At 46.2% G+C, this 23,854-nt stretch overlaps 1 protein-coding gene across 9 annotated transcripts in view; it reads right to left on the reverse strand.

Moving 5' to 3' along the window:
• Positions 1-23,854, reverse strand: part of GK (glycerol kinase) — a 238,951-nt gene that overhangs the window by 58,061 nt on the left and 157,036 nt on the right. For 8 of the 9 annotated variants that reach the window (XM_070750605.1, XM_070750603.1, XM_070750598.1 and 5 more), the window contains 4 exons: positions 22,792-22,901; positions 17,017-17,083; positions 7,514-7,549; positions 6,042-6,109 (listed from right to left, as the gene is read on the reverse strand). In XM_070750605.1, the coding sequence (XP_070606706.1) occupies positions 6,042-6,109; positions 7,514-7,549; positions 17,017-17,083; positions 22,792-22,901 (281 nt within the window). The remainder of the gene's footprint in view (positions 1-6,041; positions 6,110-7,513; positions 7,550-17,016; positions 17,084-22,791; positions 22,902-23,854) is intronic. The other variant, XM_070750606.1, reaches the window with a different exon arrangement.

Raw genomic sequence — 23,854 nt, forward strand, 5'->3', positions numbered from 1 at the left:
GCTGCTCAACACCTACTTTGCATCAGTGAGACCACCTACCAACCAACCTGCAAGTCTGCAACAAATAGCCCCGTAACCGAACTCAACATAGAGAAAAACACAATAAGGGTGTTGTGGTTGGCTCTGGCCCAGCTCCTGCCCCAGGGAATGTGGAGGTGGATGCAGGGGAAATGTCAACATATCATAGGCCTGTTTTGTTGCCGGCAGAGTCAGGTAGTGCAGTTTCCTCGGACGAAGAAGGTGGGGGTGATTTGGAAGAGGGGGGCTTGGCACACAGCCCAGGAAGCCAATCTCCATTATCTTCAGTCGATTCGGATGACAAAGTGTTAGACCCACGCAGGCGCAGAATTATGCATCAGAGACCAATTGAGGAAATATTACAGGAGATAAGAGAGGCCACCTGTGTTTGGGTAGAGCTCCAGCAATTAGAGCTGCTGATATAAATAGCAGCGTGCTAGTTTGGCCATTGTGTATCTGATGATTGTTTCTTCAGGATCGTGCCTTGCTGTTTCCAGACTTTGTTGATTTTTCACGACTTTGAAACCAAAGCAGAGCAAAGTGTGTGTGTGTCTCACTTCGTGGGAGAAGGAGGGCTGTAACGTTCCTTCACAGCTGCTAGCTAAGTACTTAAGGGCTGATTACAGCCTACAAGGTTGTTTTGGCACGAGAGCTCTTTGCAATACAAAAAGGGTGCTTTGTTTCTTTTGAATTTTGTGATAAAGAACTTTGTTTTTGAATTTTCAAACGTGTGTGTGTCTGAAATTTGTATCCTTGAATTTTCGGAAGACTTATACCATAGAGCCCGGCAGAACAAAGGGACTACTTGTGGGAGCTCAATGAGTACAAATCACCAGGGCCAGACAGAGTTCACCCCAGAGTCCTAAAAGAACTGGCAGACACCATTGCGGAACCAATTCTCCTATCAAAAATCCTGGACCACTGGAGTCCTTACGGAAGATTGGAAACGAGCTGACGTAGTCCCTATCCACAAAAAAGGTAAAAAGACTGACCCAGGCAACTACAGACCAATCAGTCTGACTTCTATACCTGGAAAAATACTGAAGAAAATAATTTTTAAAAAAACTTTGCCACTACCTAGAAACAAACAACATTATATCCAATAGCCAGCACCGGTTTGTCAGAAACAAATCATGCCAAACCACCTTCAAGAGGAGATTGGACTGCCACTTGGCTGGGGTGCTTTAGGATTCCTGCTCAGGCAGGGGGTTGGACTTGATGACCTGCATGGTCCCTTTCAACTCTAACAATAAATAAAATAAATAAATAAACCAATTAAGCATTTTTTGCCAACAGTCAACAGGATTGCAATAAATGTATTGGCAAAGAATTTTTTTCCCTCTCCAATCACAGTACAATAAAAATTATAACAACAACATCAAATTGTTTTACAATAAATCATTTTCAGGAAGTTATAGAATACAATGCTACCACCTTCACTTTTGACATCTGAATAAAAATAGCTGCCCAATTTTTTAATGCTATAGAAATATACTATTAGCTAAAACCCCATTTAAGCTGTTCCGAATTCTAGTACAGTGATCCCCCGCTCGTTGCGAGGGTTCCGTTCCAGGAGCCCCCGCAACGAGCGGGTTTTCGCGAAGTAGCGATGCGGAAGTAAAAACACCGTCTGCGCATGTGCAGATGGTGTTTTTACTCCCACAGCGCTAGCGAGGAGCCGAAGATTGGGGGCGGCGCGGCTGTTTGCCGCCGGCATGGAGGGCTTCCTAGCAGCCCCCCAAACCCGGGTTGGGGGTCCGGGGGGCGCTGTCTCTCGGCGCTTTCGAGCCGAGTCCGTGAGCGAACTCGCTCACGGACTCGGCTCGAAAGCGGCGAGAGACAGCGCCAAGGAACGGGCCTGTCCACGCTCTCTCTCGGCGCTTTCGAGCCGAGTCCGGGAGCGAACTCGCTCACGGACTCGGCTCGAAAGCGCCGAGAGAGAGCGTGGACAGGCCCGTTCCTTGGCGCTGTCTCTCGCCGCCTTCGAGCCGAGTCCGGGAGCGAACTCGCTCACGGACTCGGCTCGAAAGCGCCGAGAGAGAGCGTGGACAGGCCCGTTCCTTGGCGCTGTCTCTCGCCGCCTTCGAGCCGAGTCCGGGAGCGAACTCGCTCACGGACTCGGCTCGAAAGCGCCGAGAGAGAGCGTGGACAGGCCCGTTCCTTGGCGCTGTCTCTCGCCGCCTTCGAGCCGAGTCCGGGAGCGAACTCGCTCACGGACTCGGCTCGAAAGCGCCGAGAGAGAGCGTGGACAGGCCCGTTCCTTGGCGCTGTCTCTCGCCGCCTTCGAGCCGAGTCCGGGAGCGAACTCGCTCACGGACTCGGCTCGAAAGCGCCGAGAGAGAGCGTGGACAGGCCCGTTCCTTGGCGCTGTCTCTCGCCGCCTTCGAGCCGAGTCCGGGAGCGAACTCGCTCACGGACTCGGCTCGAAAGCGCCGAGAGAGAGCGTGGACAGGCCCGTTCCTTGGCGCTGTCTCTCGCCGCCTTCGAGCCGAGTCCGGGAGCGAACTCGCTCACGGACTCGGCTCGAAAGCGCCGAGAGAGAGCGTGGACAGGCCCGTTCCTTGGCGCTGTCTCTCGCCGCCTTCGAGCCGAGTCCGGGAGCGAACTCGCTCACGGACTCGGCTCGAAAGCGCCGAGAGAGAGCGTGGACAGGCCCGTTCCTTGGCGCTGTCTCTCGCCGCCTTCGAGCCGATTCCGGGAGCGAACTCGCTCACGGACTCGGCTCGAAAGCGCCGAGAGAGAGCGTGGACAGGCCCGTTCCTTGGCGCTGTCTCTCGCCGCCTTCGAGCCGAGTCCGGGAGCGAACTCGCTCACGGACTCGGCTCGAAAGCGCCGAGAGAGAGCGTGGACAGGCCCGTTCCTTGGCGCTGTCTCTCGCCGCCTTCGAGCCGAGTCCGGGAGCGAACTCGCTCACGGACTCGGCTCGAAAGCGCCGAGAGAGAGCGTGGACAGGCCCGTTCCTTGGCGCTGTCTCTCGCCGCCTTCGAGCCGAGTCCGGGAGCGAACTCGCTCACGGACTCGGCTCGAAAGCGCCGAGAGAGAGCGTGGACAGGCCCGTTCCTTGGCGCTGTCTCTCGCCGCCTTCGAGCCGAGTCCGGGAGCGAACTCGCTCACGGACTCGGCTCGAAAGCGCCGAGAGAGAGCGTGGACAGGCCCGTTCCTTGGCGCTGTCTCTCGCCGCCTTCGAGCCGAGTCCGTGAGCGAACTCGCTCACGGACTCGGCTCGAAAGCGCCGAGAGAGAGCGTGGACAGGCCCGTTCCTTGGCGCTGTCTCTCGCCGCCTTCGAGCCGAGTCCGGGAGCGAACTCGCTCACGGACTCGGCTCGAAAGCGCCGAGAGAGAGCGTGGACAGGCCCGTTCCTTGGCGCTGTCTCTCGCCACCTTCGAGCCGAGTCCGGGAGCGAACTCGCTCACGGACTCGGCTCGAAAGCGCCGAGAGAGAGCGTGGACAGGCCCGTTCCTTGGCGCTGTCTCTCACCGCCTTCGAGCCGAGTCCGGGAGCGAACTCGCTCACGGACTCGGCTCGAAAGCGCCGAGAGAGAGCGTGGACAGGCCCGTTCCTTGGCGCTGTCTCTCGCCGCCTTCGAGCCGAGTCCGGGAGCGAACTCGCTCACGGACTCGGCTCGAAAGCGCCGAGAGAGAGCGTGGACAGGCCCGTTCCTTGTCGCTGTCTCTCGCCGCCTTCGAGCCGAGTCCGGGAGCGAACTCGCTCACGGACTCGGCTCGAAAGCGCCGAGAGAGAGCGTGGACATCGCCCGTATCTAGAAGAAGTTGCCACCCGAGCGCTCTTGCCCGGCGGGAGGCGAAGCATATGGGTGGGGGGGCTGTCAGGACACCCTCCCACCCCAGCACTTTGCATCCCGCCGGCAAAGAGCAATAAGGCAGCAGCTTCTGCCGGACACGGGCAATGGGCGGGACAGAGAAGCGGGAAGAATCAGGAGGTTCCTTTGGCGGCTGGAGGCTGCCTGGCACCCGCTGCAGCCAAAACAACAAAGCCAGGCAGCCCCCAGCTGCCAAAGGAGCCTCCTGATTCTCCCCGCTTCTCTGTCCCGCCCATTGCCCATGTCCGGCAGAAGCTGCCTCCCGTGCCGATGTTCCCCGCCAAGCCCAGTTCGGCTTCCCTGGCTGCTTGGCCGGAGGGGGGGGGGCTCGGCCAAAAGGGGCTGGAGACGCAGCGATTTGCCTCCCGCCCCTCGCCCCTGTGCCACCGGCACATCATCTTCCCTCCCAGACAAAAAGGCCGGCCTTTGGGGATGAAGGGGTGTGTTCAGCTCTGCGTCTCCAGCTCCTTTCGGCCGAGCCCCCCCCCCCCCCGGCCAAGCAGCCAGGGAATCCGAGCCAGGCTTGGCAGGGAACATCGGCACGGGAGGCAGGAGACGATCGGGCGACCGGAGCAGCAGCCAGGGAAGCCGAGCCGCGTATGGCGGTGACGGCGGCCGTCTCCTGCCTCCCGCGCCGATGTTCCCCGCCACGCCCGGCTCGGCTTTCCTGGCTGCTTGGCCGGGAGCTGGATGCTGGTGGTGGCGGAGGAAGGCGAATGCGGCTTGGAAGCTGGGAGGGGGGCAGAATATGGGAGAAGAGAGGCTTGCAATAGAGGGTGGAGGAAGCGGCCATGGGAGGGCGAGCTGCCTCAGGGAGGAGGATCGGGCGGGACCAGGTGGGGGCTGGAATTTCTCCGCCAGGGCGAAGGGCGGGCGAGCGGGTGCTGGGGAGGGCTTCTCGCCCTCCCGACAGCAAGAGGGGGGAGCGAACGGCGTGGGCAGGCGAAGGGCGGGCGAGCGGCAGCGAGGAGTTTGCGTGGGCGGTGGGGAAACTCCTCGCTGACGCCAGCAAAAGGGGGAAGACCCAGGGAAGCCGCTGCCATCTACGCATGCGTGCCCGGCACGCATGCGTAGATGGTATTTTTGACTTCCGGGTTGAAAAATAGCGAAGTACCCTGTTCGCAATGGTTGGGGACGCAATAAACGGGGGATCACTGTATTTCACATTGAATAGGCTGAAATGTTTCAAATCTCTCCTAATCGCTTCCATATCAGTTTTCATATATAATCAAAACCCTTTACAAATAGTTAATGAGTACAGAGCTCCACTTTGACTCAAGACGGCAGCAAGGTGGGGGTAGGGTACTGGCATGGGCTGCTATTATTAAAGATGAGCTAGTGGACCTTTTTGGGTTGAAGATGGACTCACAATCAACTCCCAAACCTACTGCCAGTTTTTAGAAGACACTTTCTTCAAGCAGTGGTCCAAGAAAAAGTCTGCATCTTTCAAGAAGACCATGATGTTTATGCAGGACAATGTTCCATTGCATGCATCAAAGTATTCTACTTCAAAGCTAGCCGGTAAAGAACACCACTCTGAACAGTGTCTGGTTGCTGAGGCTGGTTGCTGCTACACAAAAAGTTAATTGTCAACAGATCAAGAAACCGACAGACTCCATGAATTGAAGGTTTATGACTATTATTGAAAAGATGGTTGGCTATACTGGTCACCGGACTTTATTTTTTGAAATGTCAAAAATGTTTATTTGTACATTTTGAGTTGTTTGTTTATTATTCTCATTTTAAGAGAGGAAAATAAACAACTGAGATGGGCAAATTTTGATTTATTTAGTTGCATAATAATTCCCAATAATTTTGCACACATTCTGGGAAAGTCAAAACCTCATTTTTATTTTCTTAAATATTCAGATTTGAGATTTAGTAACATTTTGGATTGACCAAGAACACCGTGGTTGTTCAATAATAAAATTCTCAAAAATACAATTTGCCTAACAAATGTGCACACTGTGTAGTTTTGGTTGTTAAAAGACAAATGTCCAATGTTTACATGCTGAATAAATGGATCACCACTTTTATTCCTATGGATATTTTATTAAAGATCCAAAATTTTGTAACACTGAAATTAACCAAAAAACAGAAAAAAAAGATAGCTTTATCTGCACATATCTAAGGTCAGCTAAAATTGTATTGATTTTCCTTTCTGCAATAAGTCTATAATATGATATTTCATATTAATCTTACGTATTCTTTGCTTGGCCATCCTTGAAGCACATTTGTCCTACTAATGCAGCAGACTGATCACCTAAACACTGGAAAAATAAATAATTCAATAATATTTAACCAAAAAAATTTATTAATTAATTTATTTATATAATCAAATTAGGTTCTTTTTAGAGGAATAATTGTGGCTGATTTTCTTTACATATACTATCAAGAAATGTTTAGAACTTTCTCAAGAGGCAGCTGGACTTTCTGATTTTTCTTTCAAGACCTTTCACTTCTCATCCAAGAAACTTCTTCAGCTCTGACTGGATGGTGGGGAATGGAAGGATTTATACTCCTTGCAGACAGATGATCATTTGCATTCTTTTAGCAAGTTGTTAAGGCCATCTGGAGGTTTATCTGTGTCCTCAGTATCACCTGAATGGTGCAAATGGGGGTGGAGCCTTCTTGGAACTGTTGTAAGAACTGTGTTGTAGACTGGACATAGATTATATCATATTCCTCCCCCTTTGTTGAGAGAGAAATGTTCAATTTTGACCCCTCTTTTCAAACCATCAGACCAAGGGGAGGGGAAATGTTTTCAAAGAAAAAACAGAAAGTCCAATTGCCTCTTGAAAAAGCACTTTTGGGATAACTATGACCTGGATAACTAAGAATCTCCATAGACAAAAGTTTAGATCATTATATTTAGTCACTTTGCAAACATACCGTGTTTTTCAGAGTATAAGATACAGTACACCTTTTTCCTCCCTAAATGATGCTGAAAATTTGGGTGCATCTTATACTCTGAATGTAGCTTTTTTCAAAGCTTTTTTTTAGCCTTAACTAGATGCTAACAATCTTCCCAGCTTTCACTTAGCAGGCTTTTTTCATTGTTACTTTCTCCAAAGAATGTTTTTCCAGCCTTAAGTCTTTGCAGGCTTTTTTCCCCATTGTTCTACTTGCTCCGAATAAGTTTCTTTCCAGCCTTAACGAGGTGCTAATGATGTTCCCAGCTCTTGCCTGCTTGCAGGCTCTTTCGTTATTATTCTCTCCGAATAAGGTTTTTTTTAAAGCCCTAATCAGGGGATAAAATGTGTTGAAGCTGACCAGACTAAGGATGCTAGCCAGATGAATACTTGTTAGGCAGATCCCCCCCAAAAATTTTCCTCCCCCAAAACTAATGTCTTATGCTCTGGTGCATCTCCAAAAAGTGCGGTAATTGTTTAGTGGACATCCAATTTATATGACAAGATTTTGCATTATGTTCTTAAGGAATATGATTACTTTGATTAGCTTTATGAATTTGTGATCATTTTAAATAAATTCATCTGTTCCACATCCGTACTTGGAAACATAACAAAAATAATTACTATATTTTTGTCACACATTACTTTTTTATTTTCTTATTAAATTTAATAAAACAAGTTATATCAAATAAATATGGTTGAAGATTCTAATACTTGGCAAAAATTATATTAAAATATCCTAGCTTTATTTAAGAAACTCACCCCAGAAATTGGCACACCAGTCAAAGCTCCAGAACTCTGCCAAAAAAGACATTAAAAAAAATTATGCAGCTATTTTCAACTAGTTTTCAAATAAGGAAAATAATGTATAATATGATTGTTTGTAGCTCATAAGCAAATTAAAATAAAAAATGTAAAATTGTTAGCAAATTGCAAATAAAAATAATAAGGGGAACAGAGAAAACTATCATCTGGCAAGCTAATAAAATAAAAGGCATATTAGCGGAGGTAAAATGCACTTACCTTCACTACCTGCTGGGAGATGTGAGCGCACTCACATGTGCCTCTTCTGTGCATGCACAGAACCCTCTGTGTCAATGAACTTTGAATCAGTTCAGTTCACTGAACTTTTTCAATCGTCCCTACCAACTCCGCCAAGGTGGGTGGAGGTGGTAGAATTTCACCACTGCATATTAGGTTCTCCACTGCATTGGAGCTGTCCTGAGAATCCCTCTTATGTGGCACAATGATGAGGGACACATCTCTTCCTACAAATGCTGCTGAAGTATAGTTCCCTGTAGCTTCATTAAGTATGATAAACAACCAGGAATGATGGGGAAAAAACTGAATCATGGACTTAGTCCTTCCTTAATGATTGGTCATTTAATGAGCATTCAAATTGATAGGAAAGAATGCTTTTGCATACCCAGTTGCCAAGCACCCTATGATCATGTGATCACCAACTGTAATCTTCTATGCTATCTTTCCTAGAAATGGGGAAAGCAGCAGGGGATGTTGCAAGTGAAAGTATCTTCAGTTTTCAGCTCCCTTCCTCAGCCTGCCAAAAGATTTCCCCTGTGTGCAGGGAGGAAAGAGAAAATCTTTTGGGGGTGCAGAAATGGATCGAAAATCCTGAATATCACCAGGAAAAACAAGTGTGAAGTTTGGGTTCTGGGGGGCAAATTTGCAGCTATTCCCATTTTTACACTACTCACAGCTTCAGATTACATCATGATAAAAGATTTTTGCCATTAAATCTTAGTGTCATGTTCTCAAGATACTGGAAATCCACAAATGGCATCTAGGAAGCAGCCTGGAGCCTACCCAACCCAAAATCAGACATCAGTTGAATTCCTTGAGGCTATAGTAAAAAAAGATCAATAACATGCTTCACAAACCAGTGCCTATTAATATAGAAGTGGAAGAATTGGAGGACTTATATTCTAAGTGAAAATATATGGACATTTAGCAAATACCATATTTTTCAGACTATAAGACGCACCAATGTAATAAGACGCACCAAGAATTCAAAGAGGTAAGTTAAAAAAAATGCTTTTGTCTTCCCCGGCCCCCAGGAGCACTCTGCAAGCCAGTCAAACTCTCTGTGTACCCAATTTTTCACAAAAATGGGCCCATTTTTCACCAAAAGCGAGGTATTTTTGCCTTCTCCCAGCAGCAGGCTGCAGACCTCTCAAACCCTCTGTGTGGACCATTTTTTGCAAAATATGCCCATTTTTCACAAAACTGCCTTCCCCCAGCCCCCAGGAACAGTCTGCAAGCCACCCAACTAAGTTTTTTACAAAAATTGGCCCATTTTTCACAAAAGCTGGGGGCATTTTTGCATTCCCCCAGCCTCCAGGATCACTCTGCAAGCCTCCCAAACTCTCTGCGCACCCTGTTTTTCACAAAAGCAGACCCATTTTCACCTATTTTTGCAAAAAATGGTGCACCCAGAGGATTTGCAGAGTGCTCCTGGGGGCTGGGGAAGACAAAAATGCCCCTATCTTTACAGAAAATGGCCCATTTAATTAAATTTATTTTATTTTATTAATTTAACTTCTGTGCCACCAGATCCCGAAAGACTCAGGGCGGCTTACAATATAAAAATACAATTAACAATAAAAAGTCAAATATAAATTAAAATAATAACCCCAGTTAAAACCCACAACTCAGCAATCCAAGCAGCACATACTATTCAATACGATTTGGCCATGAAAGATGTACAATTCATGGCCCCAGGCCTGTTGGCAAGCCAGGTCTTCATAGCCTTTCGGAAGGCCAGCAGGGTGGGAGCAGTACGGACATTGGGGAGGGGGATTGGTTCCATATAGCCGGGGCGTCCACAGAGGTGGCCTTCCCCCCGCAGCCCTGCCAACCTGCATTGCTTAGTTGATGGGACCTGGAGAAGGCTAACCCTGTGTGATATTATTGGTTTCTGGGAGGTATACGGCAGGAGATAGTCCTATAAATAGTCTGGCCCTAAGCCATGTAGGTCTTTATAGGTAATAACCAACACTTTGAATTGTGGCCAGAGACTAACTGATAGCCAGTGCAGCTCGTGGAGCATAGGTATATCCATGACAGCTCACGCAGCTGCATTCTGGACTGTAGTCTCTGAACACTCTTTAAGGTAGCCCCATGTAGAGGTGATGTGGGCCTGAGTGTCTGTGCGTAAAGCCTCCTTTTCCAGAAACTGGCATACCAGGTGAACCTGGGCAAAGGTCCCCCTGGCCACATCCTAGAAATGGTGATCAAGGCTCAGCTGTGGATCTAGGAGAACACCCAAGCTGCGGACCTTGTCTGAGGGGATCAAAGTCTTCCCGGATGGACAGATATAATAGTTCTTAGGAGAAAATGCCCATAGCCACTCGGTCTTGTCTGGGTTGAGCTTAAGCCTGTTGGCTCCCATCCAGACCCTTACAGCTTACAGGCACCGGCACATCACACCCACCACTTCACTGAATTGGCATGGGGTAGAGATGTATAGCTGGGTATCATCAGCGTACTGATGATACCTCACCCCATGCCATCAGATATTCTCACCCAGCGGCTTCATGTAAATGTTAAATAGTAGGGGGGAGAGGACCAATCCCTGCAGCACCCCACAAAGTAAGGGCCGAGGGATGGACCTCTGTCCCCCCACTAACACTGACTGTGAATAACCAAAGGGATAGAACCACTGTAAAATGGTGCCTTCCACTCCTAACTCCCCCAGCCGTCGCAGAAGGATACACCATGGTCAATGCTATTGAAGGCTGCTGAGAGGTCAAGAAGCACCAAGATAGAGAAATGACCCCTATCCCGGGCCCACCAGCTAAAGCTGTTTCTGAAGCCAGACTGAAAAGGGTCCAGATAATCGGCTTCATCCAAGGACCGCCGGAGTTGGAGTGCCACCACCTTGTCAACAACCTTACCCAAAAAGGGCAGGTTGGAGACTGGTCTGAAGTTCTTCAATTTGGCTGGACCAGGGATGGTGTTTTGAGGAGGGGTCGCACTGCTGTTTCTTTCAGTGGTTGCACAGATGATCTCTCACTCAAGGAAATGTTAATTAACACTTGAATCCAGCCATGTGTCACCTCTCGGCTGGCTGAAACCAGCCAGGAGGGGCACGGGTCCAGTAAACAGGTGGAGGAACTGACAGCTCCCATGGCCTTGTCCACTTCATCAGGAGTTACCAGGTCAAACTCATCCCAAATAACAGGACTAGGACCTGAACCTGTTGCCTCAGTCTGCATTGCCCAATTGGAGTCCCGATCATTCTGAATATGAGCGACTTTATCTTCAATAAACTGAACAAATTCCTCAGCTCTACCCTGCAAGATCTCCACCGCTTCCTCCCTATTCAAGAGGGAATGGGTCACCCAAAACAGGGCGGCTGGGCAAAAATCTGCAGACACAATAAGGGAAATAATGTATGCCAACTTTGCCGCCTCTATGGTAAGTCCTAATGTAGACTCTTACCTGTGTTCAGTCTGACTCAGAGTTACTGGCCCTCCATGCCTCTAAGCGTCTCTTTTGGCGTTTCATCCCCCGGAGTTTCTCAGTAAATCAAGGATATCTCCAGGGTCTACTACCTTGGAGAGGCCGCAAAGGTGCAATCTGGTCCAGAACCCCCAGTGCAGGCTTATTCCATGCCGTCACCAGGGACTCGGCCAAACTATAGACAAATGAGTCAGGAATTACCCCAAGCTCCCTCTGAAACCTATCCAGGTCCATTAGGCGCCTGGGGTGGAATCACCTAGTCAATTCTGCCTCCCTGCAATGGGGGATTGGTTGGTCAAAATCCAGCCTCAGAAAGGATCTGACCATGACAAGGGTGTTATGACTATACCCCTTAAAACCAGATCATTTTCCTACTGCACCGAGAGAAATACTAAGTGTACGCCCCCCCCTTTTTTTACCCGTTGTTTGCAAAAATGTGGTGCGTAGAGGGTTTGGGAAGCCTGCAGACTGCTCCTGGGGCTGGGGGAAGGCAAAAATGCCAATTTTTGTGAATTATAGCCCGCTTTTCAACTGGGGTTTGGGATTTTTTTTGCAAAAATTGGGTGTGTAGACTGTTTGGGAGGCCTACAGAGTTCTCCTAGTTCTCCTAGGAGGAAGGCAAAAACACCCCCATTTTTGCATAAATTGACCCTTTTGTGCTCATTTTTTCACAAAAATTTAGGTGTTTTTGCTTTCCCCCCGTCCCCAGAAGCACTCTGCAGGGCTCCAAAAACCTTTGTGCACTCCATTTATGTGAAAAACGGGCCCATTTTTCTCAAAAATTGGATGCTTGGGCGGGGCTTTTTGAGACCAAAAATGCTTTATGCAGTGTATAAGGCACACTAACATTTCCACCCATTTTGGGGTGGGGTGGGGTGCATCTTATATTCCGAAAAATACAATAGCTACATCACTGAGACAAAAACAGCTTTTCTTTTCAAATATTATATGTGCACATGCACTCTCAACAGCAGTGATCAGCTTAGTGAGCCATGCATAAGATGTAGCCGGTGCATTTCCATTCAAGGATATTTTTATTTTTTAAGCTACCACTGATTTTTTTAAAAAACAAAAACTTTATCTAATTTAAATCTATTTTTAGCCAGAAACTACATAATTGTTACTCTCATTTTTCTAATCTGCAAAGTGATCAACTGAACTTCAATTGTAATTAAATATTGAGAAGGAGATTTCATTACAACAGTGGGACTTTCCCTGAAGAAATGCACTGTATATGAATGAAGATGTAAATTGACTGTATCCTAACAAAATCCTACTCACCAGGGTAGGAGAGATTTTCTATTGCCAGCAAAATAGGTAATGAGAGAGAGGAAGAGACATAAACAAGTTCATAATTTTAAAACCTGCATCATGGTACTCACATGATCAAAATTTGAGTGCTTGGCAGCCCACCTGCATTTATGACAGCAATAAGCCCTTCAATTGCAAATCTTCCCAACAACCTCTGAGTTTGGCTACCTTGCACTCTGCCACTGCTGTCCACCCCTACTGTACCCAGCTGAATGTCACTGTTTCTTCCTCTGACTGCTGATGAGATACACCTGCAGTGGTGGCAACAGGGATAGGTAGCAGCAGTGGAGAACTGATAGACGGATGGGGGAGCTGAATGGGATGCTTATTTGCTGAAAGACAGAGCTGACAGTTTTTGCCAACCAGAAGAGTGAGGTTCCAAAGGTGCTTTCTCAAAAGGAAATGAACTTTGTTTTTCCTTGAAAACATTTTGCTTTTCATCTGTTAAGAAAAAAAAGAGTTGCCTTTTGAAAAAGCACTTTTGGGACAACCATGACATAGATGACTGAGAATCTCCTTAGACAGAAGAGTGAGGTCTTCACTTAATGCTTACAACTGGGACGACTGTAATTGCTGTCACTAAACAGTATATGTTTTGTTTAGTTATGGAAATTCAAATCGCACTTAAGATTGTTAAGCATATACTCCTTTAAGAAATACATTTACGTAAGATATCATCAGATATTTTTCAATGCTAGGGATCCTCTTTGATTAGAATGGATATGTGTTGTGTGTGTGTGCATAACATTTTAAATACCTAGAACTCCATTTGATATTTTTAAAGGCAGAATAGATGGATCTGTGTGGCTGGGGTAAGGTTTTAGAGGGAGTTATTTTACTTTTTTAAAAAGTGTTACAAATATATTTTATTGTTTACACTATAATATTCATTTATTTATTTATTATTTATTACTTAGATTTGTATGCCGCCCCTCTCCGAAGACTCGGGGCGGCTCACAACATGTAAAAAACAAATCATAAGCAATCAGATAAATTTAAAATATTTAAATATTTAAAAAACCCCATATGCTAACAGTCACACACACAGACATACCATGCATAAATTAAACGTGCCCAGGGGGAGATGTTTCAGTTCCCCCATGCCTGACGGCAAAGGTGGGTTTTAAGGAGTTTACGGAAGGCAGGAAGAGTAGGGGCAGTCCTAATCTCCGGGGGGAGTTGGTTCCAGAGGGCCGGGGCCGCCACAGAGAAGGCTCTTCCCCTGGGGCCCGCCAACCGACATTGTTTAGTTGACGGGACCCGGAGAAGGCCCACTCTGTGGGACCTAATCGGTCGCTGGGATTCGTGCGGCAGGAGGCGGTCTCGGAGATATTCTGGTCCGATGCCATGAAGGGCTTTAAAGGTCATAACCAACACTTTGAATTGTGACCGGAAATTGATCGGCAACCAATGCAGACTGCGGAGTGATGGTGAAACATGGGCATACCTAGGTAGGCCCATGACTGCTCTCGCAGCTGCATTTTGCACGATCTGAAGTTTCCGAACACTTTTCAAAGGTAGCCCCATGTAGAGAGCATTACAGTAGTCGAACCTCGAGGTGATGAGGGCATGAGTGACTGTGAGCAATGAGTCCCGGTCCAGATAGGGCCGCAACTGGTGCACCAGGCGAACCTGGGCAAACGCCCCCCTCGCCACAGCTGAAAGATGTTGTTCTAATGTGAGCTGTGGATCGAGGAGGACGCCCAAGTTGCGGACCCTCTCCGAGGGGGTCAATAATTCCCCCCCCAGGGTGATGGACGGACAGATGGGATTGTCCTTGGGAGGCAGAACCCACAGCCACTCCGTCTTATCCGGGTTGAGCTTGAGTCTGTTGACACCCATCCAGGCCCCAACAGCCTCCAGGCACCGGCACATCACTTCCACCGCTTCGTTGACTGGGCATGGGGTGGAGATGTAAAGCTGGGTATCATCCGCATATTGATGATACCTCACCCCATGTCCTTGGATGATCTCGCCCAGCGGTTTCATGTAGATGTTGAATAGCAGGGGGGAGAGGACCGACCCCTGAGGTACCCCACAAGGGAGAAACCTAGGAGTCGACCTCTGGCCCCCCACTAACACCGACTGCGACCGGCCAGAGAGGTAGGAAGAGAACCACTGAAGGACAGTGCCTCCCACTCCCAACCCCTCCAGCCGGTGCAGAAGGATACCATGGTCGATGGTATCGAAAGCCGCTGAGAGGTCGAGGAGCACCAGGACAGAGGATAAACCCCTGTCCCGGGCCCGCCAGAGATCATCATGTTATCTTTCTTCTATAAAATATTGAAAACTTGACTTTCAGTTTTCAGCAATTATGACTAAAAGAGGAAGGTCATAGTAGAGACTGTGTTTTTCCAATCCCAACAACTCTATGAATAGGATGTGTGTTCAATAATTCCTCCTGTAGCCAAATATTAAGTTTTGGAAGTTTTAGTATGAAATTTTTAGTTACTTGTAGAACAATTTGTATTAAAGGGGTTTTAAAAAGAATATTTTCTGTTCCTTTAAAAGCTGAAAACATTATCCAAGCAATCACTACTTTTGCTCAGCATTTCAGTTGCAAAATTATATTATCCATCTTCCCCTAAACACCTTGCAATGAAACATGTGAGATAAGAATGGTTTAAACACTGCTTAAGTAACTGAGTAGGTAACCAAACTCTTTATGCACAGCAATTTGAATGCTTTAAATAGTTAAAAGTAACTGTAAAAAAAACAGGCAAATGTCCAACATTTGCATATTAATTGAGCCAAGAAGATGTACTCAACAAAAATAAAAGTTAAAACTTATCTTTAAATAAAGCAAACATTGCTTAATCAAGTAAATGTTATTAGTTTGTTGTTATTTCACTTTAAAAATAAGTTCAAAAATCATAATCCATGACATGTAAGTTTCAAATAGCTGTACTGATTCATAAAAGAAGATCATGTTACTGGAAACATCTGCACTCAATTTTGTTATGAGCTTCCCAGACTGATTTGACAAAAACGATTTTCATTGTGTGATATACTTTTCTGGATTTAACTAGTGACATACAATTTGAAAGTCTCACATTTACACTGAGATATTAGAGATGATATAGCAAACATTGGAACTGAAAACCTTATACCTAGGCAATTTACATAATCCTTACAGTGTTTATCAGTATATACATAGATCCTTTGGAATTAATTTAAGTAAGCGACAATAGCACATCTAAATCCTTATTATCTTTTTAAAAATAAATATATACAATTCAGAGAAAGCAGTAACTTCATAAGACAGAAAAAAGCTTTCATAAGACAAAAAAACAAAAACTATTCTGTAAATCTCTTAAGAATTTTTACAATAATAATACAGTGATACCTTGTCTTATGAACTTAATTGGTTCCGGGACGAGGTTCGTAAAGTGAAAAGTTCGTAAGACGAAACAATGTTTCCCATAGGAATCAATGGAAAAGCATTTAATGTGTGCACGCCCAAAACTCACCCCTTTTGCCAGCCGAAGTGCTCGTTTTTGCGCTGCTGAGATTCCCGAGACTCCCCTCCATGGGAAACCCCATCTCCGGACTTCTATATTGTTGCGATGCTGCAGGGGAATCCCAGCAGCGCAAAAACGGGAACTTTGCTGGCAACGGAAGTCCAGAGGTGGGTTTTCCCAGCAAGGGGAGCCTCAGCAAAATTGCAGTGGGTTTTCAATGACTTCTGTGTTTTTGCGATGCTGCGATTTCGCTGAAGCTCCCCTCACTGGGAAACCCCACCTCCGGACTTCCGTTGCCAGCGAAGTGCCTGTTTTTGCGCTGCTGGGATTCCCCGGCTGGGATTCCTCTGCAGCATCGCAAAAACACAGAAGTCCAGAGGTGGGGTTTCCCATGGAGGGGAGCCTCAGGGGAATCCCAGCAGTACAAAAACAGGCACTTCGCTGGCAACGGAAGTCCGGAGGTGGGGTTTCCCAGTGAGGGGAGCTTTCGGCTGGCAACAGAAGTCCAGAGGCGGGGCATCCCAGCAGTGGCGGCTTGGGTTTATAAGGTGAAAATAGTTCAGAAGAAGAGGCAAAAAAATCTTAAACCCTGGGTTTGAATCTTGAAAAGTTCATATGACGAGGGGTTCGCAAGATGAGGTATCACTCTCAATGATTCTGACAGCTCACAACAGGTTGGAAAACCTAGCTTTGATGTATAATTCTTTGTGTGGGGTTCCTGTCTGTGTGGCTATATAAGATTATTTTAGTCTGGGCTATCTGACTGATTTAATTTTTTTTAATGGCTCATCCAGTTTTGTATATTATCCAGATTTCATTATAGTTCGGTGACTTATAAATTCAAATAAATAAATAATAATGGTAATAACATCCTTCCTGTTAGATAAAACTTGTTTCATAAAATATATTTCAATTTACATGAGCTGCTAAGTACAAACCACATGTGCAACATCGATTAAGTAAATCTATTTACTTAACATAAATCTATTTACTTAACATTTAAATACATACCAGTAATCCATAGATTTCTGAGGAACTTCGCACTTTGGGAAGCATTTCCATGGGAATTTCAAAAAAACTAGAAGTATTTTTTAAAAGTTAGTGTGAATTCTTCCTTGCTGGTAAAAATAAAAAGTTTTCACTTCTTTTCATTTTTATATTTCTGATACATTTGAAAACATTTCAAATTAAATCAAATCATTTATTATTTGAAATTCTATATTTATAGAAAACACCAATACAAAATTTACCTTGGTATATGTATATGTATATATAAATATATATATAAAATATAATATAAGGCCGAAACAAGGTCGAAATGGTGCCATCCTAGTCTCCCTTAATTTTAAAATTTCAGCAACAAACATGTGATATATATATACACACACACACACACACACACATCTATTTAAAATATAAAAATGTATAAGGAATCTTTATTTGATCATAGAATAAAACAGAAGAGTCATTTAAGATAAAAGGAAAAATATAGTTATTTAAAATGTATTTTAAAGGCTAAAGTTAACACTATGATGCATTTTGCAGACTATAGCACAGTACGTAGCTGTCGTCAAGGAAATAAAATCAGATTTATCTTGAGGAAAAACAAATTGGAATGGGCATATGTTTTGTAAAGAGTAGTAATAATAATTCCTGGCTAGCACCTGCATAGAGAGACAATACAGTATTCCATTGATTCAATTATTTCTCCACCATATGGACATAATAGCTTCTGCTTCAAGGGGATATTTTGATAACTTCCTTCAGTAATTGCTGTTGAGAGAACATTAAATCTGGCTAAGGAAAAGGTCCTTCTGAATTTTGGGATTGTTATGCCACTGAGATATCCAGCTGGCTGGATATATGCAAAAAAGCTAAATAAGTGTTCCTGGGTAAAGCTGGAAAGTTCTCTTGCACATCTAAATTGATGGTCTGCTGTTTGGGATCAACTAGTGCACATTCATAGCCCATCAAAATATTGGGTAGCCAGGAAAAGATATAAAGTTGCAATTTAGCAGCAGCTGCTTGGCTCCAGGATCTTTGGAAACTGTTCACCATGTAACTATTTTCAAAAACATTTTTGTTCCCAGTTGTTAAGTGTGTTTTCCTGATTGTTTGTACCTTAAATGAATAGAAAAAAGTTATTATTCCCTGTAAACTTTGCTTTTGTGGTCAGCACAATGATATTTTGAAATTGATCTATTTTTAAGGATATTCGCAATATTTCAAGATACTTAAGAAGCTTCTGGAATTGTGAGAACTATCAAGAAGTTTCTAGAACTGTCCAGAATTATATAGAACTTTCTGGGACTGTACAGAATTGTAGGTAGCTATATAACTACAGTTATATAGGGCCACTATAGCCCTTCCTGAGAGACAGGATCTAATTGATTAGAATTGCACACTAAGTGGGCAATGGCTATCACAGACAAAGGGGAATTGACCTAGACCAGAGGTCCCCAACCGCCGGTCCGCGGACCGGGACCGGGCCGTTGGGGTTTTCCAGCCGGTCCGCGGCGTCGGAGACCCAAAGCCCATGTGGAGGAAGACGGAGCCAAGCGGGGCCACCCGGAGACCTTTTCCCGTCTTCTTCTCCTCGCTCGCTCCCCTCATAGCCAGCAGCCCCGCTCGCGGGGGGATGCCCGTTCGTAGCTACCAGCCCGCCAAGCGTCGAGGGGGCTTCCGAGGCTGAAGGGAAGAGCCGGAATGCCCTTCCCGGGTTTAGATTGCTTGCTGTTGGGGGAAACGGAGGAGGCGGCGGCGGCGGTGGGGCGCGATCGCCTACTTTCTGGAGCGAGGAGAAAAGAACCGCCGCCTCCTCCGTTTTCCCCAACAGCAAGCAATCTAAACCCGGGAAGGGCATTCCGGCTCTTCCCTTCAGCCTCGGAAGCCCCCTCGACGCTTGGCGGGCTGGTAGCTACGAACGGGCATCCCCCCGCGAGCGGGGCTGCTGGCTGTGAGGGGAGCGAGCGAGGAGAAGAAGACGGGAAAAGGTCTCCGGGTGGCCCCGCTTGGCTCCGTCTTCCTCCACGCAGGATGGGCTTTGGGTCTCCGACGCCCTCGCCCGTTCCCTCAGGAGCGATGAGTGGGACGTCTTCTTCTCCTCGCTCGCTCCCCTCATAACCATCCCTCCAGCGTCGAGGGGGCTTCCGAGGCTGAAGGGAAGAGCCGGAATGCCCTTCCCGGGTTTAGATTGCTTGCTGTTGGGGAAAACGGAGGAGGCGGCGGCGGCGGTGGGGCGCGATCGCCTACTTTCTGGAGCGAGGAGAAAAGAACCGCCGCCTCCTCCGTTTTCCCCAACAGCAAGCAATCTAAACCCGGGAAGGGCATTCCGGCTCTTCCCTTCAGCCTCGGAAGCCCCCTCGACGCTGGAGGGATGGTTATGAGGGGAGCGAGCGAGGAGAAGAAGACGTCCCACTCATCGCTCCTGAGGGAACGGGCGAGGGCGTCGGAGACCCAAAGCCCATCCTGCGTGGAGGAAGACGGAGCCAAGCGGGGCCACCCGGAGACCTTTTCCCGTCTTCTTCTCCTCGCTCGCTCCCCTCATAGCCAGCAGCCCCGCTCGCGGGGGGATGCCCGTTCGTAGCTACCAGCCCGCCAAGCGTCGAGGGGGCTTCCGAGGCTGAAGGGAAGAGCCGGAATGCCCTTCCCGGGTTTAGATTGCTTGCTGTTGGGGAAAACGGAGGAGGCGGCGGCGGCGGTGGGGCGCGATCGCCTACTTTCTGGAGCGAGGAGAAAAGAACCGCCGCCTCCTCCGTTTTCCCCAACAGCAAGCAATCTAAACCCGGGAAGGGCATTCCGGCTCTTCCCTTCAGCCTCGGAAGCCCCCTCGACGCTTGGCGGGCTGGTAGCTACGAACGGGCATCCCCCCGCGAGCGGGGCTGCTGGCTGTGAGGGGAGCGAGCGAGGAGAAGAAGACGGGAAAAGGTCTCCGGGTGGCCCCGCTTGGCTCCGTCTCCCTCCACACAGGATGGGCTTTGGGTCTCCGACGCCCTCGCCCGTTCCCTCAGGAGCGATGAGTGGGACGTCTTCTTCTCCTCGCTCGCTCCCCTCATAACCATCCCTCCAGCGTCGAGGGGGCTTCTGAGGCTGAAGGGAAGCGCCGGAATGCCCTTCCCGCGTTTAGATTGCTTGCCGTTGGGGGAAACGGAGGAGGCGGCGGCGGTGGGGCGCGATCGCCAAGTTTCTGGAGCAGATAGGCTTTGAGTTTTTGGCTGGGGGGGGAGAAGTAGGACCTTCCTAAGTTCCCCCCCCAGTCAAAATCACAAAGCCAGGCAGCCCCCAGCCGCCAAAGGAGCCTCCTCATTCTCCCTGCCCTGTGGAGAAGTGTGGAGGGCTGCGTCACTAAGCTCCACCCCTCCATAACCCCACCCCCATATGACCAAAGCCCCCCCCCCACCGGGCCGTAGAAAACTCGTCTAACTTAAAGCCGGTCCCTGGTGCTAAAAAGGTTGGGGACCTCTGACCTAGACAGACAGGTGTGAATTCAATATCTATTCAGGTTCTGATAACAACAGTATTCACACTTCACCCCACACCCATTACAGGAGGAGCTTAGGAATGTAAATGTATATATTGTGTGTTACTCTGGTACCGGGTGATCAATCTTGCTCTGTTGAATCCTCAGTACACTCTTGTACTTTAATACTGCATGGAATAAATACCATTTTTATGAAGTCTGGAGAGACATCCTTTACACAGCAACTTAGTCAATTTAGATGGCATCAAGAGGTTGCATACATCCAGCAGACGCATTTTGCTACGCACGTGGCCAGTTTATAAAGACAAGAGCGAAAAAGTACTCTGTGGAAGCATCTGCTAAGATGTGTGAGGCCTACAAAGCATACTTCGGCATGCCTGTTGGTGACGGAGACAAACCATGGGCTTCTCATTTCAAATGTGAGCACTGCAAGAAAACTTTTGAAGGTAAGTGGATAAATGCTACTCTCTTAAATAGCAGATTAACTGTGTTAATATTGTAAATGTCACTAGTCATTAGTGTGAAATAGGCCTAAATCAAATTCTCAATCCAAATATTATTTTGTTTGCTTATAGGTTGGTTCAGAGGAGAGAAGAGAGCCATGCATTTTGCTATTCCAAGAATTTGGCGTGAACCGACTGATCACTCAACCAATTGCTACTTCTGCATGGTGGACCCTTCCAAACGTTGCACTGGCAAAAATGCACCGCCTGTAACATATCCTGACATCATCTATTGCCCCAGTACCACACTGCCCTGAACTTCCTGTACCAACATCTCCAGACAGAGCTACACCACCTTCAAAAGAAAGCAGCAGGTCAGACACCATGGAAGACATTGAAGTTCACGATTTCTCTTCATTTGCAGATGAGGAGCGGAAGCCATACTACCCTAACCAAAAAGTCCTCAACGATCTGATCAGAGACCTTGGTCTCACCAAGTCCAACGCTGAGCTTCTGACATCAAGGCTCAAGCAATGGAACTTGTTAGATGAAAACGTCCATGTCACAGATCAGAGGAAGTTCAGACTCTGATAAAGAACTATGCTGCAATGGACAGCAGGATGTCAGTCAAAATCCATATCCTTGATGCTCATCTTGATAAGTTCAAAGAGAACAGGGAAGCTTATTCAGAGGAGCAAGGCGAGTGCTTTCACCAGGACATTATGAACTTTGAACACCGTTACCAAGGACAATATAACAAAAACATGATGGGCGACTATATTTGAGGATTGATTTGTGAAACTGATTTGCAGTAGAGTCATAAATCTCGGAAATCCGCACACTTCTGAACAGTTTTTGGTATATGCATATAGTGTTCTTAGTCTGACTGTATAAATGAGAAGATGCAAAACCATCTGTTTCTATACTAAAAATGCATAATTTTCGTTGCCGTGGTCACAAAAGCGAAGTTTATGATGAATGTAAGCAATTTTTAATTTGTTTTAGACATAAGCAATTGGAATATAACATTTAAAAGCTGGGAACAAAATTCGTGTTACATAATCAAAGGAGCCAGAATCAAGATACAGGGGTCCCCGACTTACAACGTCGATCCGTTCCTACGGTGGATCGTAAGCCAAATTTCGGTGTAAGTTGGGATCTTCCTCCATTTCGCTCTAATGCTCTCTCGCCTGATTCCCCCCAAGCCTGTAGCACAGCCAGCTACACTAAAACTCGATTTGAGCTTTGAATACGTAAATTTGAAGGGCCTTGCTGCTCCCGGGTCACCATATCATGACATCACCACGGGGACAAAAAAAAATTGCCTGCTTGCTAAAGCACTTCATTTGCGCCTTCTTCCAACCCCCACAGTTCAGAAAGCACCAGAGCCGGCGAATGCTAGTGATTCCGGAGCCCGCTGCCAAAACTCACAGCGTCACGTTGCCATTACATGATGTTTTGCAATGTTTTTTCCTTTTGCAGAGCTGGGGTGGGCATGGCCTATGTGTGACATATCCGGTCTACAGCCCACCAGTTTGACACCCCTGTTCTAAAGGGAACAATAAAAGATCAGATGGCTCAGTGACTCTAGTGAATCATCTTTGCAAAGTTGTCCTTATGATTCTCTCCACAGAAAGTTCTGAGGGGACAATAAGATGTTAATTTTAACAGCTGTTAAAATTAATTATTCTGCTGTAAAAATTCTTATTTCTAAGAAAATCAGATTAAAGTTTTAATCTGACATGTTAAATACAATTTTTATTTATTTGTCAAATTTATATGACTGCCCACCTCATACCAAGTGAGTCTGGGAGGCATACATTAAAACATATTATTGAAAATATGTAGAAGTAAGTTACTTACTTGCAGAGCTCATCATCCCACTCTAATGAATGAATGTTAAACAACATTGTCCTACTGGCATTGGTTACATCAGTGCAATGAATACCTCCATTTTTTCCACCAGTCAAGCACTTAAATGAATGAATAAACAATTTTGATCATTACTGAATAACTGGAAAATTAATAAAAGAAATATGCAAACTCTACATTTATTATTTACAATTATTAACTATAAGAAAATAATCTATCAGGTACAATTTTAACCTGTATGTTCAGTGTGTGTGTGTGTGTGTGGGGGGGAGACCAACAAGATACAGTAGATGTCATACAGGTTAGTACTACTTTTACTGTAATAAACATAGTAATAGAACCTTGCAAGTCTGAATGTACTTCCCATTTTATTTTATCTTTCTGTGACATTGATATGCTTGCCTCATATGTTTTGTCAATTTTTCTTCCTTTCCAACTCTGTAACTGTGTGTAAAAATGAGCTTGGGAGATGGGAGAGAAAAATATGCTGGATAGCAAATAATCGGATAAGAGGACATAGCCTTCAGAATGCATAATGAGGGGATTGCGCATGTGCCGAATTGGTTTCTAGGCATTTCACCTCTGGCTCCGAATAAATATATAATGTAAAGAGTTTTCTCTCCCTTAAAAATACTATAAATCCTTCTTAGAAAAAAATAGGAGGTACAGGAATCTGTGGGCATCAAAGAGAATTTGAAGATTTACGATTTCAAGCAAAGACGGAGGTGCTTTCGCTGTAACAAGGAAGTGATAAGTGAGTACAATAAATCTTAAAATGGCGGAGGGAGGGAAAAAAGAAGACGTTTCCAGCTTAGCGAACATTGAAAAAAAACTGGATAAATTGCTGGACATTTGCACTGGATTTGAACAGAGATTTAATAAAGTAGAAACTAAAATGGAACAGCTGGATTCAGAAGTAAAGCAAATTAAAAAGGAGGAGGAATCCTCTGCTGGAAAGATACTGAAAGTTGAGAAACAAGTGATGGATTACAATGGAAAAATAAAACAAATAAATGATAGAATCGCAAATTTAGAGGACCGACAGAGAAGGAGG

This window comes from Erythrolamprus reginae, chromosome 4 (assembly GCF_031021105.1).
Source record: "Erythrolamprus reginae isolate rEryReg1 chromosome 4, rEryReg1.hap1, whole genome shotgun sequence".
Taxonomy (NCBI): domain Eukaryota; kingdom Metazoa; phylum Chordata; class Lepidosauria; order Squamata; family Dipsadidae; genus Erythrolamprus; species Erythrolamprus reginae.